Genomic DNA, 17,234 nt, shown 5'->3' with positions numbered 1-17,234 from the left:
CTGGGAGGCACCTCATGCAAATCCCAAAGAGCCTTTCCACACCGCAAGAATACAGAGGCATAAAGCATGGTGTTTTCAACATCAGTCTTGATTTCTGTAAAACCCACCAGTCCCACAAGGACAGTGAATTCTGAGGGGCATTAAAAACAATGCCAGCGACAAACTGGAAAGGTCCTGCTAGAAATGTTAGCTCTAGAGGATTCTCATACAAAAAAGACAAAGGGCACTGAGTCAAGGTGAGCTGAGAAGCATGCAAGCAGGAAAACTTGCCAATAAAAGGCACTCCTTCAGAACATAATGTTTTGTCTGACTCCTTTATCAGAAAATCAATTTACAGCTGCTTCTTACTACTCTGAACTGAAAAAGACAGAGGTGCAAAGGCTCTAAATCAAGAAGAAGAAGGTAGGCAGAGTAGGGCAGCCCTCATTCACTAAAGCATTAAACATTTTCTACTGTTGCATTTTAGAGAAATCCAGACTGTTATTTTCTTTCCCTGAGAGTGTTTTTTGTTTGGCTGCTTTGATTTTCAAACAGTACAGTTTCTGCTACCCATGGTTAAAATAATCCTGTGTCAGTCATCCAATGCTCTGGAGCAGTCTGGTCTATTTTCATCATCTTTTCATGGCCAAATATCTTCAGAGATGCCTAAAACAGATAATTTAGAATAATCCTGTTGTAGAGAAGAATAAAGACCTTAGATTTCAAACCAAGGACTTTGGTAACAAAACCATCACAAACTGATAGGGAAATTCTGGTAGCACTTTCCAGAAGGTTTAGTTCAAACTTCCAACACGCATGAGGTAGATTTAAAGATCCAACTTGGAAATCAATCTACAAAGACTAACTTTAAAATGTAATCTGAATTGATCTACTTAAAATGTTATCATGTCCCTTTATTGTTACTTTACTTCAGAATACTTTCAGTTTTGTATATGAATTCTCTCACAAAAGCAATGCAATTCACCCTCCCCTTTGATTCTTCCTCTGCCACTGCAACATGGCCACTTTGTCCATTTTCTCCTGTTACTCACCAGTTTGCAATTTTCCAGCATGGCCCACTTTCACCATTCAGTCTTCACACACAATTCTGCTTGAACACAGCCTTTGTGTTCTCCAGGACATTTTGTATTCTTACCTGTACACACAGAGGCAGCACGGTGCCCCCAGCATGCTCTAAAAAGTAATTAAACATGCACTTTTCTCCTACAGTTCTCAGCCTCTCCCAGAATGAGCAGGAAAATCCTGGGAAGTTAACAAACAGTGGCATACCAATCCAGACAGCTCCAAGTCCACATAAATAGCTCTGACAGTCTCCACTTCTTTCCTCACTGTTTCAGCATGTAAAAATTCTGTCTCTTCATACTTGGGAGACTTAATACTGATCGGCTCCACTGTCAAGATGGTTCAACATGTTTGCCTGTTAAGTCCCACAAGTCCTACATTTCTTCAGCAGGTCCATATTGCTTTTCCAGTAGCTGAAAGGCTCACTCACCTCCTTGTGGGAATCCTTATGTGCTTCCAGTGTTTTCATGATAGTCAACTCCGCATAGTTCTTAAACCTCGCCGGCTGGTTCCGTAGGATCTCCCTCAGGACTCGCAGCGCCAGGGCTCTGATCGAATGCTGTGTCAGGGAAAATAGACATTAGAAAAAGATTAGAAAGAGTCACTTCTCAAAATTGTAGTTGGAAGTGAATTCTCATGGCTCATGAGAAATTTGCATGGCTCCCTACGCCACCAGCTCCAGTGGAGTGAGCAGTGGAATCAATGTAACAAAATTCAGAATTGGGCTCCTTGCTTGCTCTTGCACAAAAAGCCACATAAAATGACTGTTCTCATATATACAAGAATCAGAATGACTACTTTCCTAAATTCCATATTCTTTTGGCAATGAAGTAAAAATTTGTACTCCGAGAAGGACATCTCTATTACATGAATTTACAAAGAAGGTCAGATCATGTATGTTTTGCCCTTCCTCTTTTGCTCAGCTTGGCAGATATCAAGCTGGGCTCCATCCATGCCACAAAGCTATTTTTCATGTACTAAAGCAGTAAAACTGACTCTTCCTGTAACTCCTGTGGAAATTACTTTCAAGGACTTAAGTTACTGTAGTCAACACTGACCTATGTCTTCATCCTTCGTATCAAGAGATCATGAGCAGAAGGGATTTATAACACCTGTTTCCATTTCATAACTTACATTAAATTTTTGACCTGTGGCTACTCCAAATAGATGTCATTATTTCAGCAGAGGAATGCATACTTTATTTCATCCTCTTCAGCCTTTAAAATATGTGATTTGCTATTCATCTGCAAAATTCATTCAGTAGCACAATTCACGTGTACTTAAGATAAAGTCACCAGACTTTTTGATACTTGTGTGATGGTGCTATCATTAAACATGTAGGACTATAGCAGTTCACACTTAAACTAAGAACAACGACTGAGAAAATGTCAGCCACCTACTCTGCTTCAGAATTAACATTTCTGAGAGCATGACATATATTTCACAAGGAGTACAAGAAATACAACAGATTTTTGAATCCGATGAAACAAAAAAAAAAAGAACTGTGAGTGCTTTGAAGCCTAAATACTGTAACATTCAGATGGAGCATGGCTCTGTTGTGAAGGTGCAGTGAGGTGTTGAGCCTTTACCAATTATCATTGTGCTGCTGAACAAATATTCCCAAATCGAAAAAAGCCTGGCCTGTAAATTACCACTTTGATCAACTACCAAACATAAAGCTGTGATAATAACACAGCTTTTTTAACATTTCAAAACAAGATCGCCTATAAAACCAGCTGGTTCTTGATGACATTTTTACAAGAGACAGAGACTCATCCTATGAGATCTAATACCCTGGGTCTTTAAACCACTCAGGGAAAAAAATTAATTTATTCTAGAATGCCTTTACTCTTCTTGCTGGGAGTGGGTATAATATAGCTAAGAGCTTGTAACTTCATCCTAACTCAGAAAAGAATAAATGAAGTGTTGAGTTTTTTACTAGACTAGAACTTCTTTTCTGATTCTATTTCAATTCCCTAGCTATTTATTAGTAACACTCTAAGGAGGGAGGGGGAAAGACTGGGACATTTTGGAGTTACTTAAAACTCATCACTGAACAGAGTGAAAACTAAAGCAGAGTTGTCAACCGTCAAAAGGAAAAATGAGCAGTGCAGTATCACTGATGAATGGTAGGTTTCATTTAAACTGGTGTGTAGGAATTATTACCCAAGATGAAGCAATGTACAGGAGAGTTAAGACAAAATCTACAGCTCACATCTTTGTCTCCAAGTGTTTCCAGCAGCAAGAGCAGAATGGTTTTGAAATGCTCCTCCCAAACTCCAAGATTATCTTCCCTTGTAATCTTTAGCAACTCCAGGAGAGCTCCTTTCCGCTCCTCCACCCGCTCGTTGTGGTTGGAGAGCTCTTTCAGAAGATCAGCCACCAAATCCGAGTGGTCAATGGGTACTTCTAGGACAAATGGCAGCAAATCATTTGGAGAAATGGAGAAAAGATCAAAGGTGCCAAGATTGCTCACCCTCTACAGAACAAGGCTCATGTAACAAGGGGCCCCCCAAAAATGCATCAGCTTCCAGGTGGTTTCAGTCAAGCAGGCAACAGAATCAGACTAGTCCATAATTTAACCTGAGTTCATAGCATGGCTCATTCATCTGCACATGGCTTCTAACGAACCAGGAAGAGATGACAATTGGATTTCTTCCAGTTCCAACAATTACTTCTACAAGATGAGAACTGCCGTGGTTTTTCCCAGACATACACACCCAAAACCAATGGTCACATGTATGACCTTTAGATTAAAGTACAGTGACTCATCAGTGTACTGCAAAAGAATAAAGCTGGTGTGTAGCTGCACTTAAATGAAGTCAAACACTCAATAACAACAAGCTGTTGAGTGAGGTGTTTCAGCCAAGAGGAGAGGAAGGTCCCAAAGCAGTGTCCCTACAGATGCATGTGGATGCTCAAGGGAGTAGTTTGCAGGAAACCCCAGGCAAACAAGAACCAAAACCACAGTATAACATTTTTTCTCAGTAGCCACAGATGAAGTTCTGCTGCGACAAGAGAACAAAGGGTACTTCATACCAAGCCTCGACTCAGATGCAATGTAATACACAACACATGCACAGGCAGGCACGCATCTGAGGGCACTGCCCATACCCAAACACACCAGAGAGGCAGCGAGCTGCCTGCACTGTTATGAGGTGAGCTGACACAAACCATCCCGAAGCTGATCCATGTCATCATCGAACACTGCTTCCTTCAGGGCAGTCTTGTCGTAAGTGTTAATGGTGTCAGCGTAAGGATAGGGGTTGTATTCCCGAGCACGGGGCCCTGAAAAGGCGCGGGGAGGCTGGGTGTTCAGGAGGGAGGTTTTGTTATCCAGAGCCATCCTTCCACCTTCCACAATGTCACTGCTTCCACGGACATCACCACTAGGGAGAGCAAGGCCACTATCTCGAGACACCTAGGGGAATTGAACAGAGGGAGAAAAGGTATGTTCAAAATTCTATGGAAACTGTAGCATTTTTGGAGCTCACCTGCCAATAAGAAGAGGTACAGATTTACATGAATTATTTATACATAATACCTACATAAAACTTTGATTACTACCTCTTTCTTTCACACAACTACACCTGCTCAAAAATATCTCACGATCACAGTTTCTGTAACCAGTCTTGCAGCACAAGATACTGTATGAGCTGTGCACTTGGAGTGATCACAGGTCCTAAGCCTGTGAGGGAAACCATCCATGCAGTTTAAGAACTAACATTTCCCATTACAGACCTGACTACACACACTCCATGCAAAAGCGATCACTGAGCCATGCTGAGCCTGAGGAACACTAGCACTGTTTCCATCCTTCATGGCACTCACACAGAAGCCCTGTAAGCACATTCCACAGGCCAGAGTTTAAAGGGAGCCAAGGGAAACAGTCAGTGAAACCCCATAATTAAGGTATAAGAAGTTAACAACCAACGAGCAGACAATTCCTGTAAGAATACAGCAGGAATAACTGGGTTGTAGATGTCGGTGAACCCAATGGGAAGAATGATGATGTCTAACTCCAGTTCAGAAGGCTGAATTATTTCTTTATTATAATTATGCTATAATACATTAATATACTATATAAAAGAGGATACTAAAAACTACATGCTACTTTCTCTATCATATCTAACTCACTCACAACTCGTGACCCTGTTCTCTAAAGTCCAGACACAGGTGGATCCAATTGGCCATCAGGCCCAAACAATCCACCGTGATCCAACCAAGCGACCACTCCAGATAAACAATTCTCTAAACACATTCCACAACAGAAAAACAAGGAGTAGAAATCGAAATTGTTTTCTCTTTCATTTCTCTCTGTGCACCTTTATAAAAATCTTGAGAGAGAGAAAAATGTGCTTGCCACAACTGGATTTTGTACACTACCAATCCACAGAGAGGTTTGATCATAAAATTTCATCTATCGGGGGACAGTAAACGATGGAATACTTACAATGTCACAGTCCTTCTTTCCATCACGTTTGATTGGCTCATTCAGGTCCTCTTGACTACGGAAACTAAATTTCTCAATCGCTTCTGTGACTCCACGAAGAGAGCTGTAGATTTCATCAGAGTTTAGGTTCTCCGTGTCATAATCCAGCATACTAAAGACCAAACGTATATGAAATGTTACAAATGAAACTGGAATTCTCTTCTGGCTGTCAACAAAAACAAGCTGGAGACATATGGTCTAGAGTATCCTTTCTAACAGTGACTTGTAACACAACATGGATGGAATCAAAGCAGAGTTCAGGTCTAAGCTTCCCCTCAAATGGGGCTAAAACAAGGAGAACACATTGCTGTAAGTGAAGGGAAAACAAATCCTCTGTTTCTTACATTCAGTAAGTGTGCTACCTTTGGTAAACCAAAAAACCCTATCCCCACTGTGGTGTAATTAAAAAAGGAAAATAGTACTAATTACTATAAGAACTCAAATGGTTGTGACAGCTGGCGGAAATGGAATCAGTGCAATTTACATTTAATAATATATGAAACTATGACAGATTTAAATGGCAAGGAAAATGTAACTTGACATAAACCTTAGTCTAACATGGCCCATTTTAATTTATAAAGTAGTAAAACCTAACTCACTTGCACAGTGCCTTGATAAAAACAGCATTTCAGTATTTGGCCTAAGTTTGGGAATTCTCTCACTCAAACCTGACACTTTCTTGCACTTTATCAGTTGTTCAGAAATTTCTCAGCAAAATGTTTTGGGACTCCTTGAGGAGTTATCCAAAATTAGGTCCTATGATAAAATGCCTTACATGCAAGGGCAGATGATATAAAAAAGGTCTGGCTAAAGAGAAGTTCCTACAATCTTTGAGAAAATAAAAAAGAATTATTGGCAGGGCTTTGCTTTATCTAGGAGAAGTTGAGTTTGCATGACAATCACTAAATTAACAGATCCAGCAAGAGAGAACAATTTCTGGCAGAGTCTCAGATCTCAGTAGAGCCAGAAGCAAGCAGACTGAATCAGACATTTACATCAAGTTGTTTGTCAATAAATGGAAGAAGTGGCTCCCTACAGTGGTGAATTACTATTTCATAACATTTTGGGAAGAATGACAGGATGGGCTTGGAGGCAGATGGCTGAACTGAGTTGTGTTCCTTTTCCACAAAAGAAAGATTCCCTATGAGGTGGGTGGGGGAAAAACCCAAACAAACAAACAAACAAGAAAATCCCTTCTGAATTCTGGGTACACAGCTGTTATTTTCAATGGAACCAAAGTAGGATATTAAATATCTATTAAATATCTAGAACCACAGCTTTTTTTTCTGGAAGAAACTTGGGAACTTCAGACAGAGGATAAGATGGGCTGCCCAATATCTTTGGGATTAACACGCTGAAAATAGCCATAATCCCTGGCTCCCAAGCAACGTGTTCGCACTACACTCACACAAACATCAGCACCGTGTATTTTGGCAAAGAAACCAAAGAACAATTCCTCAAACAGTGTCTGGCAGACCAGGGAGAATGAGAAATCATTTAACAGACCAAGATCAGGAAACAAAAGCTGTTCATAAACCTACAGAAGTTGATGTATTTAAGGCTTTTCAGACAGCTGAACAACAGTAATGCACTATGATAGCTTTCCAGACAGAAGGCAAGGCAGTTTTTAGGATCTTTAGACATACCAGTCAGGAATAGGAAAATCTTTGTTTCATACAATCTCAAAAATATACGTTTTGAGCTCAAGCATGTTTAATTCACAGATCTTAAAGGGTTTTTCATACAACTTTGAAGTGGGCAATGAAACCACCATTTGAAAAAGTATACAAGTGAATGTACCTGTGTTCTCACACCAAGAGATGACATGACTTACCAAAGGCCACACAATTAAATCCATGGCAGAAAAACCAAGAAATAATCACAAATGTAATACTGACAATAAATCTGCTGAAGTCATCACTCTTTCCTCGGGGATGAATTTTGCCCTACACTGTTACCAAAGAATAATGAGAATACAGACTCTTCAGTGCTAAAGGACTAACATAATTTCTCAGAGCCACCAATCTGAAACATTTGTCAAAGCACTAACCCACATTTTAATAAAAATCTAAAGACCTCAGTAATTTCATATGTCAGGAGTAAGCCTGTGTAGGAGGTCACATTATGGCTGTGCTCTACATGAATGAAAATTCTACAATGTGAACACACGTCTCAACAGACAGTATGTGCACTGGAATACTTCACAGACAACACAATGTGGGGAATAAAAGTAAAATGGAACTACACTCACCTTTCAGGAAAAAAAAAATACAAAAGGGAAAAGAAATTATGACCCATGCAGAAAACTAGAGGAAAGGCACAGGATGAATAAGAAGTGAGTAGAGATGAGCAGTGTTTAGGGATGTCACAACATTATTTTCCATCTGCTGCACAAAACCAATGCAGCTGTCTGTAAGTTTATAAAGATACAATTTGGTAGTTTTCCAGTCTGGCATGAAATACATTTTACTTCCATAAATTGTTATTCAGTTTCCAATCCAAATTATGTGTAAGTAGTTCACAGTTTAGTGTCTTCAAGCAGTACACAGTAACTCTAATCTCTGCACTTTCAGGCTCTGGGCTGGAATATATGTTACATTATTCCAAACCTTATTATCTGGTGTCAGATAAAAGACAACAGAAAAAACACTCTCAACTAGTTTTATTTCAAAAATCAACATGGATCCCCCCCACAGATACCTCCACAGTGTCCTAGCAGAGTCAGAACATTCATTTAAAGTTTTTAATTCTGCAGGTATTCACAGAGGTACCTACCACTGCATTCTACTTTCTCTCTCTCAGATATCACAGGTTCTCAAATTTTGAGCCCTCAAAGAAAAATTTCTTTGCTTTTCTTCCAATAATTTTTCATTAGGACATTTTGCTTTAAGGAAAGACTATATGTAGTCCTTCCTCAGGTAACAGACATATTTAAGTCAGAAGAAACCACATTTACAGATGGTTTGTTGTCATGGTTTAAACTTTAAAAAATCCAAGGAATTTAACAGAGATCTGACAAATTAAATTTGTATTCAGGTTGGGTTTTTTCTTAAAACCAGCATACAGCTTTAGTCTAACATATTGATCCAAGAGCTGTATGCAGACTGGAACAAAATGTGAAGGCACAGGAGGAGGAATAGATGTCGAAATTGTGACTGATAAATTCAAAATCCTGTGGTAAGGAAAATTTTAATTTCAGTACTACAAATTTCCAAGATGTTCCAAAATCACAATATACAAGCAAAGTTCTATGTATGTGAAGTCACTCCTGAGCTGTATGTGTCCATCTGAAGGTCCTCTAGTGCCACATTCACAGTGCAGCCAAATTGAAAGATCCTGCCCCGGTATTGTGACACAACCAGTGCCTGCCAAAAGTGCTCAGCAACTGTGTTCTGGATTGGAAACTGACTGTGAAGCATCTTCCCTGCCATCTTCTTGAATGGGTGCAAGTGTCTGGAAAAATCCACTTTTTTTTATCCCCACTTGCATGCTGCATCTTCCCCAAGCAGGGAGCAAGTGGCTGCCTGTCACCCCTGCTCTCTGAAAGCTATCATCATCTCTTTTCCAAAGCCTCTGCAAGTCCCACATATGAACAAATCCCGTGGTGTGAAAGGTAAATAATACTGTGACACCTCAGACAAGTTGGTTTAACAGGTAGCTTGTTACCTGGGAGAGTAAGAGCGTCTGAAAGTCTTGTGGGAAGGAGCAGTGGGGATGGAGTTAGGCTGAGAAAGGGGAGGGGGGTGCTTCGAAAGCCCATCTGCACTCCAACCCCAGAGCCGACTGCCGTGACCAGAGGAGAAACAAAAGAGAGAAAAAACAGAGAAAGGAGAGGGAGGGAAAAAAAAAAAGAAACTATAATCTGAGTGGCTTAGTGCTGTCATGCTGCCTTGGAGAGAGAAAAAAATTAATAGAAACAAAATTAAACAAGAATACTCCATTGCGCCTCACAAGTCTTTGTTTTGGCCTTTATTATTCATTTCCATTTTTATTCCTAACATAATATGTTTCACAAAAAATCCAGTCCCTGCTTGTACTAACCAGTAGATTTTACAAATGGATATAGCCTCTATAAACAACTCCATTTATAATGTTCTACGCAAACAATCCCTGGCCACACGTGTATTCCAACTCTAAGCAGGTGTTTCTAAGCAACAGGATTTCCCTGGAAGAAAGAAAAATTGGAATTTATTTTTTTATTAGACACCTGAAGGTACCTTGTAAAGTTTGTCTCCTGGTGCCTCTATATAAGCCTGCAGTCAGGCCCTACACAATCAGAAAACCTTTGCAGGGCTTAAGATCTGATCCTATTTCACCAGATTCGAACTGAACCCAAATATGCAGCAAGTGAAAAGTCAGTCTGGAGTGTAAACGTATCATGGGGACCTGGCCCAGGTCTCAGCAGACAAAGCTGGAAAGTCTGGGTGAAACCAGTCTCTGAGTTGATTCAGATTGCTCCTTAAACTTTCACAGGCTCCTTTAAGTTATTGCATGACCCTGTGCCTTTAGGTTAAGACATCCATTCCTGTGTCAATTTGTCCAACCTCTGCTTTTGTCTTTTCCCATTAAGGTACATGGATTTTCAAAATCACCTTCCAAATGAGAACAGATGCTTGAGTTGGTGGAGTATTCACAACACTACTTTGTTTCTATTACATTTCAGCACATTGTCTTGGATAGTTGTATTTGTACATATGCAAGTGAAAGATACTTTCACATGAGAAGTGACAAACAAGTCAAGAATTGCTCCAGGGCAAACAGCAGCAAAGCCAGTTAAAAAAAAACTACTCTGAAGAGCAGTGTCAAGAATTTCACTCATTAACCAGCAATCAAATCCCACAGCTATTACATGCCAGTATTATCAAGGAAATACTCAACTCCCAGACTGCTGATCAGAAGTCTCACAGCTCAGGTATCACCTATCTGAACACAGGCCACCAAACAATGCAGGCTTGTCCTTATTGTATAAAGTAAGTGGCTTATTTTAATTATGTTTCCATGCCTTTGCTTGCTCAACTTAATACTGAATGTGTCAATCAAATTTTGTTTTTAATGGTAATTTTTATTATCAGTGAAATAGCAAATATGTAAACTTATATAGCCAGATAAAATTGTAACCTTTTATTCTGATGCATTTCCTCTAAACATCTTTGAAGGACTAAATGTTTTTTTGTTTTTTTTTTTTAATTTTGGGTGATTTATGTTTATTTGTTTTTAATAATAAAAACTAAGCACAGGTTTCTGGGCTATTAATAATGGCAGAAACTCATTCCAAATGTATTCATTCATTACTCCTACAAAATTCTAATATGTGAAGTTCCAAACATGAATGTGACATATAAGTTTGCAGAAGTCGATTTACCATTCAGAACAGTACTCTAACACCAAAGGACTTCACAATGTACCGTTTGCCATTCTGTATTACAACATAATTTATTTAATCTCAGAAGATTTCTCTGTCCTATACAAACCCAAGCCATTTATCTGTGCTTTGCCTAAGAAACATTCTTCTCTTTCAGCCTGAAGTCTGGTTTTTCCCCCTTATATTCAGTCTTCTCAAATGCCCTCCCGTGTTTTCTTTTTCAGAAAGCACATCTCTCTTCCATAACTCCTCTCACCAAAAACTAAAACTGTTAAGGAAAAAGAAAATCAGATACAAATGCAGAAGTAACTCACAGATGTAGTGGATATGTTATAGTGACCATGAAGCAGAACTGGAAGGAGCAAATGAAGGCAGGAGAAAGGACTCTGTCCAAGACCCTGAAGCATGCTATCCTCCTAAGACTTCAGGGGATACTTAATCAGATGTTATCATCTGGGTAGGCAAATCAGCTGCTTGCAGAGTCCATTTCAACCAAAACATTCAAAATCTATCCAGAGAGCCCAAATACATGTACACATAAATACACAAACACACAACTCCCAAAAAATCAGTCACTTGGAATACATACATAATACAGTATATCTGTATCAAGGAAACCTTGCTGACTAATGTTGAGGATATTGCCCACAAACCATTAGTAATATGGGAGAACAGCAATGCTTAGCAGCATTTTCGTATTTCTACAGGACCCAATCATCCTTTCTACACATATCCCAGCTCCAAAGACATGTATGCCCCTGCATTTGACTCCAATCTGTGAACCAAGAAAAAAAAATACAAGGAAAGTATAATCTTCAAAACCAAAGCTGGCATTAAGTACTGGAGATAATCCTTCTACTGACTACACTCAGGCTGCCTGTACAAGACATGGGCAGGGACAAGGTAAGCAGGGCCTGCACACAGAGCACCCCAGGAGGCAATGGGAATACACAACCTGACTAAAAACCTTTGGCAGTAGGCCCCATGAAAATGCAAAGACAAGCCTACTGTTGGACGAGAACTACACAGAGAAAATGGGCATCTTTATACTTTTACATTGCTATCAGAACGACCTGGAGAGAAAAGTGACATTTCACAGCAAGGCTGAATAGCAAACGTCAAGCATTTGAAATGGAAACATGACACTGAAGCACCTACACCAAAGAATGCAATACTGCAGCATACCCTACTTACCACAATCTGTCAGCACATTTTTCCAAGCCTCTTCTCTGAAAGGACAACCAGAGCTAAATTCTCCCTTTAAGTCAGGACCATGCCCAAACTGTGCTACACAAGACATTTTCAAGAAGGATGCAGCCCAGCAGAGCTTCAGAAGCTACTGCCCCTATTTGCAGTACCTGCCACTGCCTTTTCTACAAATGCAAAAATCCTGCAGATACTGTTGGAGCTCAGAGGGCACTCACCACAAAAAAGTACAGCTTCTCCCTTCCAAATATTTTGAAGGGCTTTCATAGCAGCTTCCACCTTTACCTATCACTGAAGAGTAACTTTTAAACATCACTCTTGAATAACTAAATCTAGAAAGGAAGCAGGACACACTTCTGGAAAAGTCACCTAAATTTTTGATTAAACACCTCCAAGAACTCTATAGAAAATGGAAGGAATGATTGTTTTCTAAAGGAGATTCCTGGCCAACTGCATCCATGGCAGAGTGCTCTGGAATTATATGGCCTCTCAAACTAGTCCTTGAGAACAAATCACATATAGAAGAAACCTTTCCGTTTCTAAATACAAAATGCTAGAAAGCAACAGCAACAAGGTACACTGGACACTTTAATCAATACTTTGATATTTGCCTCCTGACATCAAGAGGTGAGAAGAATGCAAAGACAAATAGAAAACAGTGAGTGAAGTGGCAATAAACAATTGTGTCCCAATGGCAAAACCCAAAAAGCATGGCAAAAGGTTGTGGAATTACAAAATAAGTGCCACATGCCACCATGGCCAACAAAACCACAACGTAACCACAGGGAGACACAGTCAATAATTTCCCATGACAGAAATCAGCAGGGCAACAATGCTCAAGCTATTCAAAAAGGAAGCAACATAGTTGGAACTGTTCCCCTGAAACTCTACCACTTAATTTCTTAATGAAACCTTTGTGGAAAAAAATCATAATAGGCAACTTGGCTTTGGCTTGCAAACTCTTGGTTTAGTTTTGAATTACAGCAGATTTACAAGTCACAAAGATGTATTTAGACACCCAAAATTTTCTCAGGAAACCCCAATGATTCCTATGCTGCTAGAATTAGTATAATTATTCATTAAATGCTAAAGGCCTGTACTTTTCCTGACACACTGGAACTCACATGTCTAAGCATCCCTTCAGAGAGCGTTTTGCAAGTAACATGGGTAGATAACAGATTTCAATGTCAACTACTACACTGCACTATGAACTGCAGTCCTCACCCAACATGGTTCCTTATGTTTCTTCCACAACCTGTCATGAAGAGGACAGGCAGACATGGACAACAGAATTTAAGCTTTTCCAGCATGAACCAGAGCTTGTCCAGATAACAGCTCGCTACTTTCCTCCAATATTTTTATGGTCCCAGAACATACTGTCTACAATGCCATCTCCCATGCTCTTAAGTTTTAATGCTGCAAAACCTCCACATTTCCAGCAGCTGAGAGTCCATGTTGGCTGAATACAAGATTTTGGAGTGGACCAATATATTCTAGGGTAGTACCTGCAGCTTCAGCAAAACACCTGGTTGCAATAGACCTGCTGCTCAAAAGACCAGACCACTGTTCTGCTGGTGAGGAGCCAGGTGAGCAATTTGGGAGGTACTCAGCACTGAAATACAGTCACCACCCCTGCTTGTCCTGCATCCTCACAAAGAATAAGAGGGGAACAGCAGATACAGCACTTCTCTCAGCAGCACAAGCCCTGTAATATAGTCAGAAGAATTACTGATTACAGGTCCACACCTAAAAAATGGCACAATCTGAAACTCCTGTTCTGAGAGTCATCACAGACTTTGTGACATATGCAATCTCAATAAGACCTCATTTCTAATGGTGCCAATTAATATTACCTTTATTACCCACAAATGAAATTCTGAAGAAGGCCACAAAAGAAAACTAATATGACAAGAAAAGACATTAAGATTACATAGACAGCATGAGGACTGGAACACTGAAGTCAATCATCAGCCATATATTATCATGTTCAAACACTGCTTCTTTGCAGGAATCTACTGTACACTTATTGTCTTGTTTTTGCTTTCAAAGTGAGTCATATTCTGCAAATGCACACTTGGTGTTGAAATCCTTTAGTATTTTGCAAGGGGTTTAATTAGCCTACCACATTACCTTGGAGACAGTCCACCATGGGAACAGTTGGTAGGTGAGGTTAAGGGGCTGGTTCTGCTGCTGGAGTGCCGGGAAGGAGTCCGACCAAGGGTATTGCTGGGGGAACCCTGACACAGAAGCAGGAAGACAGGGATTAGCAACGTGTTGCAATGCACAGCCAGGAGTACAAAAACAGGTCCAAACAGTGCCTCTGATTGCTCTAGACAAGCTTAGTGCAGTTTTGATGATGCCTCTTGACCTAAAAATCTGCAGCCATGGTTCATGTAGTCATTAATATGCTCCTGAAAATATGACTCTGAGGATAAAGAAAATGTATGTGCACTTCTCTACAACCCACAGTACCTGCAATTTAAATACACAACACGTATGGCCTGCAAATATTCCCAGAGAAATGGTCAATCAATCCAGCTTCTCAAGATTTCCAAAATATGCTCATCATTACCCTGACAATTTAATATTCTAATTACACAGCTGTTTTCCACATTGTCTAAAGCATTCTGATTATGCTTGTTAGGAGGCTAAGTAAGCAGTCTAACTTAGCAATTTTCCACTAGCCTGAACAATCTTTTATACCACAGCAAAATGAGTAGAAATTGCTCTAAATTCTGACACTTTTCACATAGAGTCAAAAGTATTAGAGACTCCAGACTATTTGCCTGGAAGCCTAACACTGCAGTTCTAGCTTACACTAAATTCTACTTAGCCCTGTGGAAGTGCAAAGATAGGAGGGTTCAAATTCCAGCAAGTTCACAAAACTTTCACATTAAAAAGACCAAAAAAAAATCCCTAATCCTTGCTGCTCTGGGAAGGGAAAGAAATTTCCTATTTAAATCTACTAACATAGTCCTTCAGTGAAATAAAAATATGTAAGAGCTTCATATAAAAGCAAATCATAAGGTAATAGGCATAGAGTGAGGTGACTTTGTAGGTCATATTAAAGACCTTGCAAGCTTAACAGACAGTATAACTGTTATTAAATTGATCTCAATAATAGTCATAAGCCCAGAAAATCTGTGGTATCAGGATCTGTTTTAGCCAAAAAGTCATTACTGGCAGGATTTTCAAAAGCACCACCAACTTGAAAGCAAAAACCCCACCAATTTTAATGCACTTCTCAGTAATTTTTTAATCTCTTCTGGTTAGGACTATATTAAATTTTAAAATAACTGAGTTTTTTATTTTAGTGGTTCCTATTAAAAGCAAAATCAAACAAAAGCCTCTGTTGCCATATTGCTTCAAGACAACAGTTACAGATAATTTGAACTGAACATCTGCAACAGCTTATCAATGAGCTGCTGTCTTTGGGGCTCTGCTGTTTGCAAGGACAAGGGCCTCTCACCACACTGGTGTTACTGGAGTTCTTGAGGTGGTTGTGCAGGAGCTTGGTAGCACCATCCTGGAATGTTTTTGGCAAGGCACCAAGTAACATGGTAAACTCAGGAGTGTTCAATTCAAAGAGAGAAATCAGGACTATTTGTGCTGCCTGAAAAGAAGAAGAAAAAAGAGACCATCAGTTTTTATCTTTGAAAAGAGCATGCATTCTCTTGGTAGTGACCCTTACAGTAAATGATGTGTGTTCCATTCAAAAAGAAGACTCCCCTACCAGACAAATCTTTGAGATGTTCTTTGTGATATATCATAACGAATTACTAACAGCAATAGTTTTAGTTCTTAAAGCTTAAATGTATTTCTGCATTTATATCATTATTATCCCAGATGTGAAGTGTAAAGCTATTCACAGCCCAGTGAGAAACTCTTGCCATTGTCCTGTCCAGCAAATATTTCAATTGAACAACTTACTGTAAAGATTTACTGAAAGCAAGTAAAACTAGAAGTTCAAACAAGTATGGAGACTCTATGACTGCAATTTGTCATTCCTGTGCTTTTTATTTTATGTGTGAATGAGTTCTCTTCCCACCCAACCTCTTCTACTCCTAGGGATCCCAAGATTCTTTCATCAAACAGATAATCCACCTCTCCTTTTAAGTCTTGACCACTTTTTCAGCAATAAAAGACTCCATCTGAAGTGGAAGACTTATGAGGATGGTGACAACCACCATTCTCTTGACCACGGAGCAGCTAGACTCCACCACATTTCCTAAATTTAGTAAGTGAAACCGAGGTACCACTGAAACAATTGAGAATTCTACCATTAATTTTACTGGACAGGGTTTGCTTTATGTGCCTCAGAGAAATCCTGCCAGAACAGGATCTCCCCTAGTCCATTAGCAAACATACTGCTCTGCAGATCCTGAACTAAGACAATGGAATCAAATGGGAATGGAAGCAGAATAAATCACAGTGTGCAGACCTGAAAAAGTAATTAACATCACATGTTCCTAACTAGACTTCCCCAGCACCATCCAACCTGTGTGGATGCACCAGTTCTGTGGGCTTTTTCCCTGACTTTACCTTGAAAGTGCACAAACATCGATAAAAAGAACAATAACAGTGAAGCTCTGATGAAGGACCTCTGACAGTCTGCAGCAGCACCTTCTCCAAGGGTAGTGTAGCCATTGACACATCAACTTCCAGAATACATATCTGGACACAAAGCAGTGGCTTGGGCTCCCAAAGTTAAGCAGCAAAGCTACACACGCTCTTATTTTGGAAAAGCGTACACATATGCTTAGGAGAGCAGACACTTGGGTTTGATCCTTTCATGAACTTTCTAAAATCTCCTAAAAATGAAAAATAACTTTGAAAAGGGTACAAATATAATTCACTGCTGTGGGGATAAATGTACACTCATCGTTCACATCACTTTAAAGAAGGGTTATTTAGTAAATAATGTGCTCACAAACTTGCCATAATTAATTGGGTCTGCAATTCCCTGTGGAGTAGAATTCTTCACAGATTATGAACTTGGGTACACAAGCACCCTTCATAGTAGAGGGGAATCACAGTACTCCACTGTTCCAGTGTGTAAAATGCAATTCAAGCTATACTGTTTCTTCTGTCATCAGCAGCAACCAGCACAAC

General features: G+C 39.7%; 1 protein-coding gene across 1 annotated transcript in view; it reads right to left on the bottom strand.

Moving 5' to 3' along the window:
* The window catches only part of CLASP1 (cytoplasmic linker associated protein 1), a 167,592-nt gene that overhangs the window by 13,242 nt on the left and 137,116 nt on the right, over positions 1 to 17,234 (bottom strand). The window contains exons 33-38 of the mRNA XM_068195417.1: positions 15,592 to 15,735; positions 14,253 to 14,359; positions 5,516 to 5,666; positions 4,237 to 4,483; positions 3,278 to 3,471; positions 1,493 to 1,621 (exon numbers count right to left, since the gene is read on the bottom strand). Coding sequence (XP_068051518.1) covers positions 1,493 to 1,621; positions 3,278 to 3,471; positions 4,237 to 4,483; positions 5,516 to 5,666; positions 14,253 to 14,359; positions 15,592 to 15,735 — 972 coding nt within the window. The remainder of the gene's footprint in view (positions 1 to 1,492; positions 1,622 to 3,277; positions 3,472 to 4,236; positions 4,484 to 5,515; positions 5,667 to 14,252; positions 14,360 to 15,591; positions 15,736 to 17,234) is intronic.

The sequence above is a fragment of the Anomalospiza imberbis genome, chromosome 7 (genome assembly GCF_031753505.1).
Source record: "Anomalospiza imberbis isolate Cuckoo-Finch-1a 21T00152 chromosome 7, ASM3175350v1, whole genome shotgun sequence".
Taxonomy (NCBI): Eukaryota; Metazoa; Chordata; class Aves; order Passeriformes; family Viduidae; genus Anomalospiza; species Anomalospiza imberbis.
This window is presented reverse-complemented; position numbering and strand designations above follow the sequence as displayed.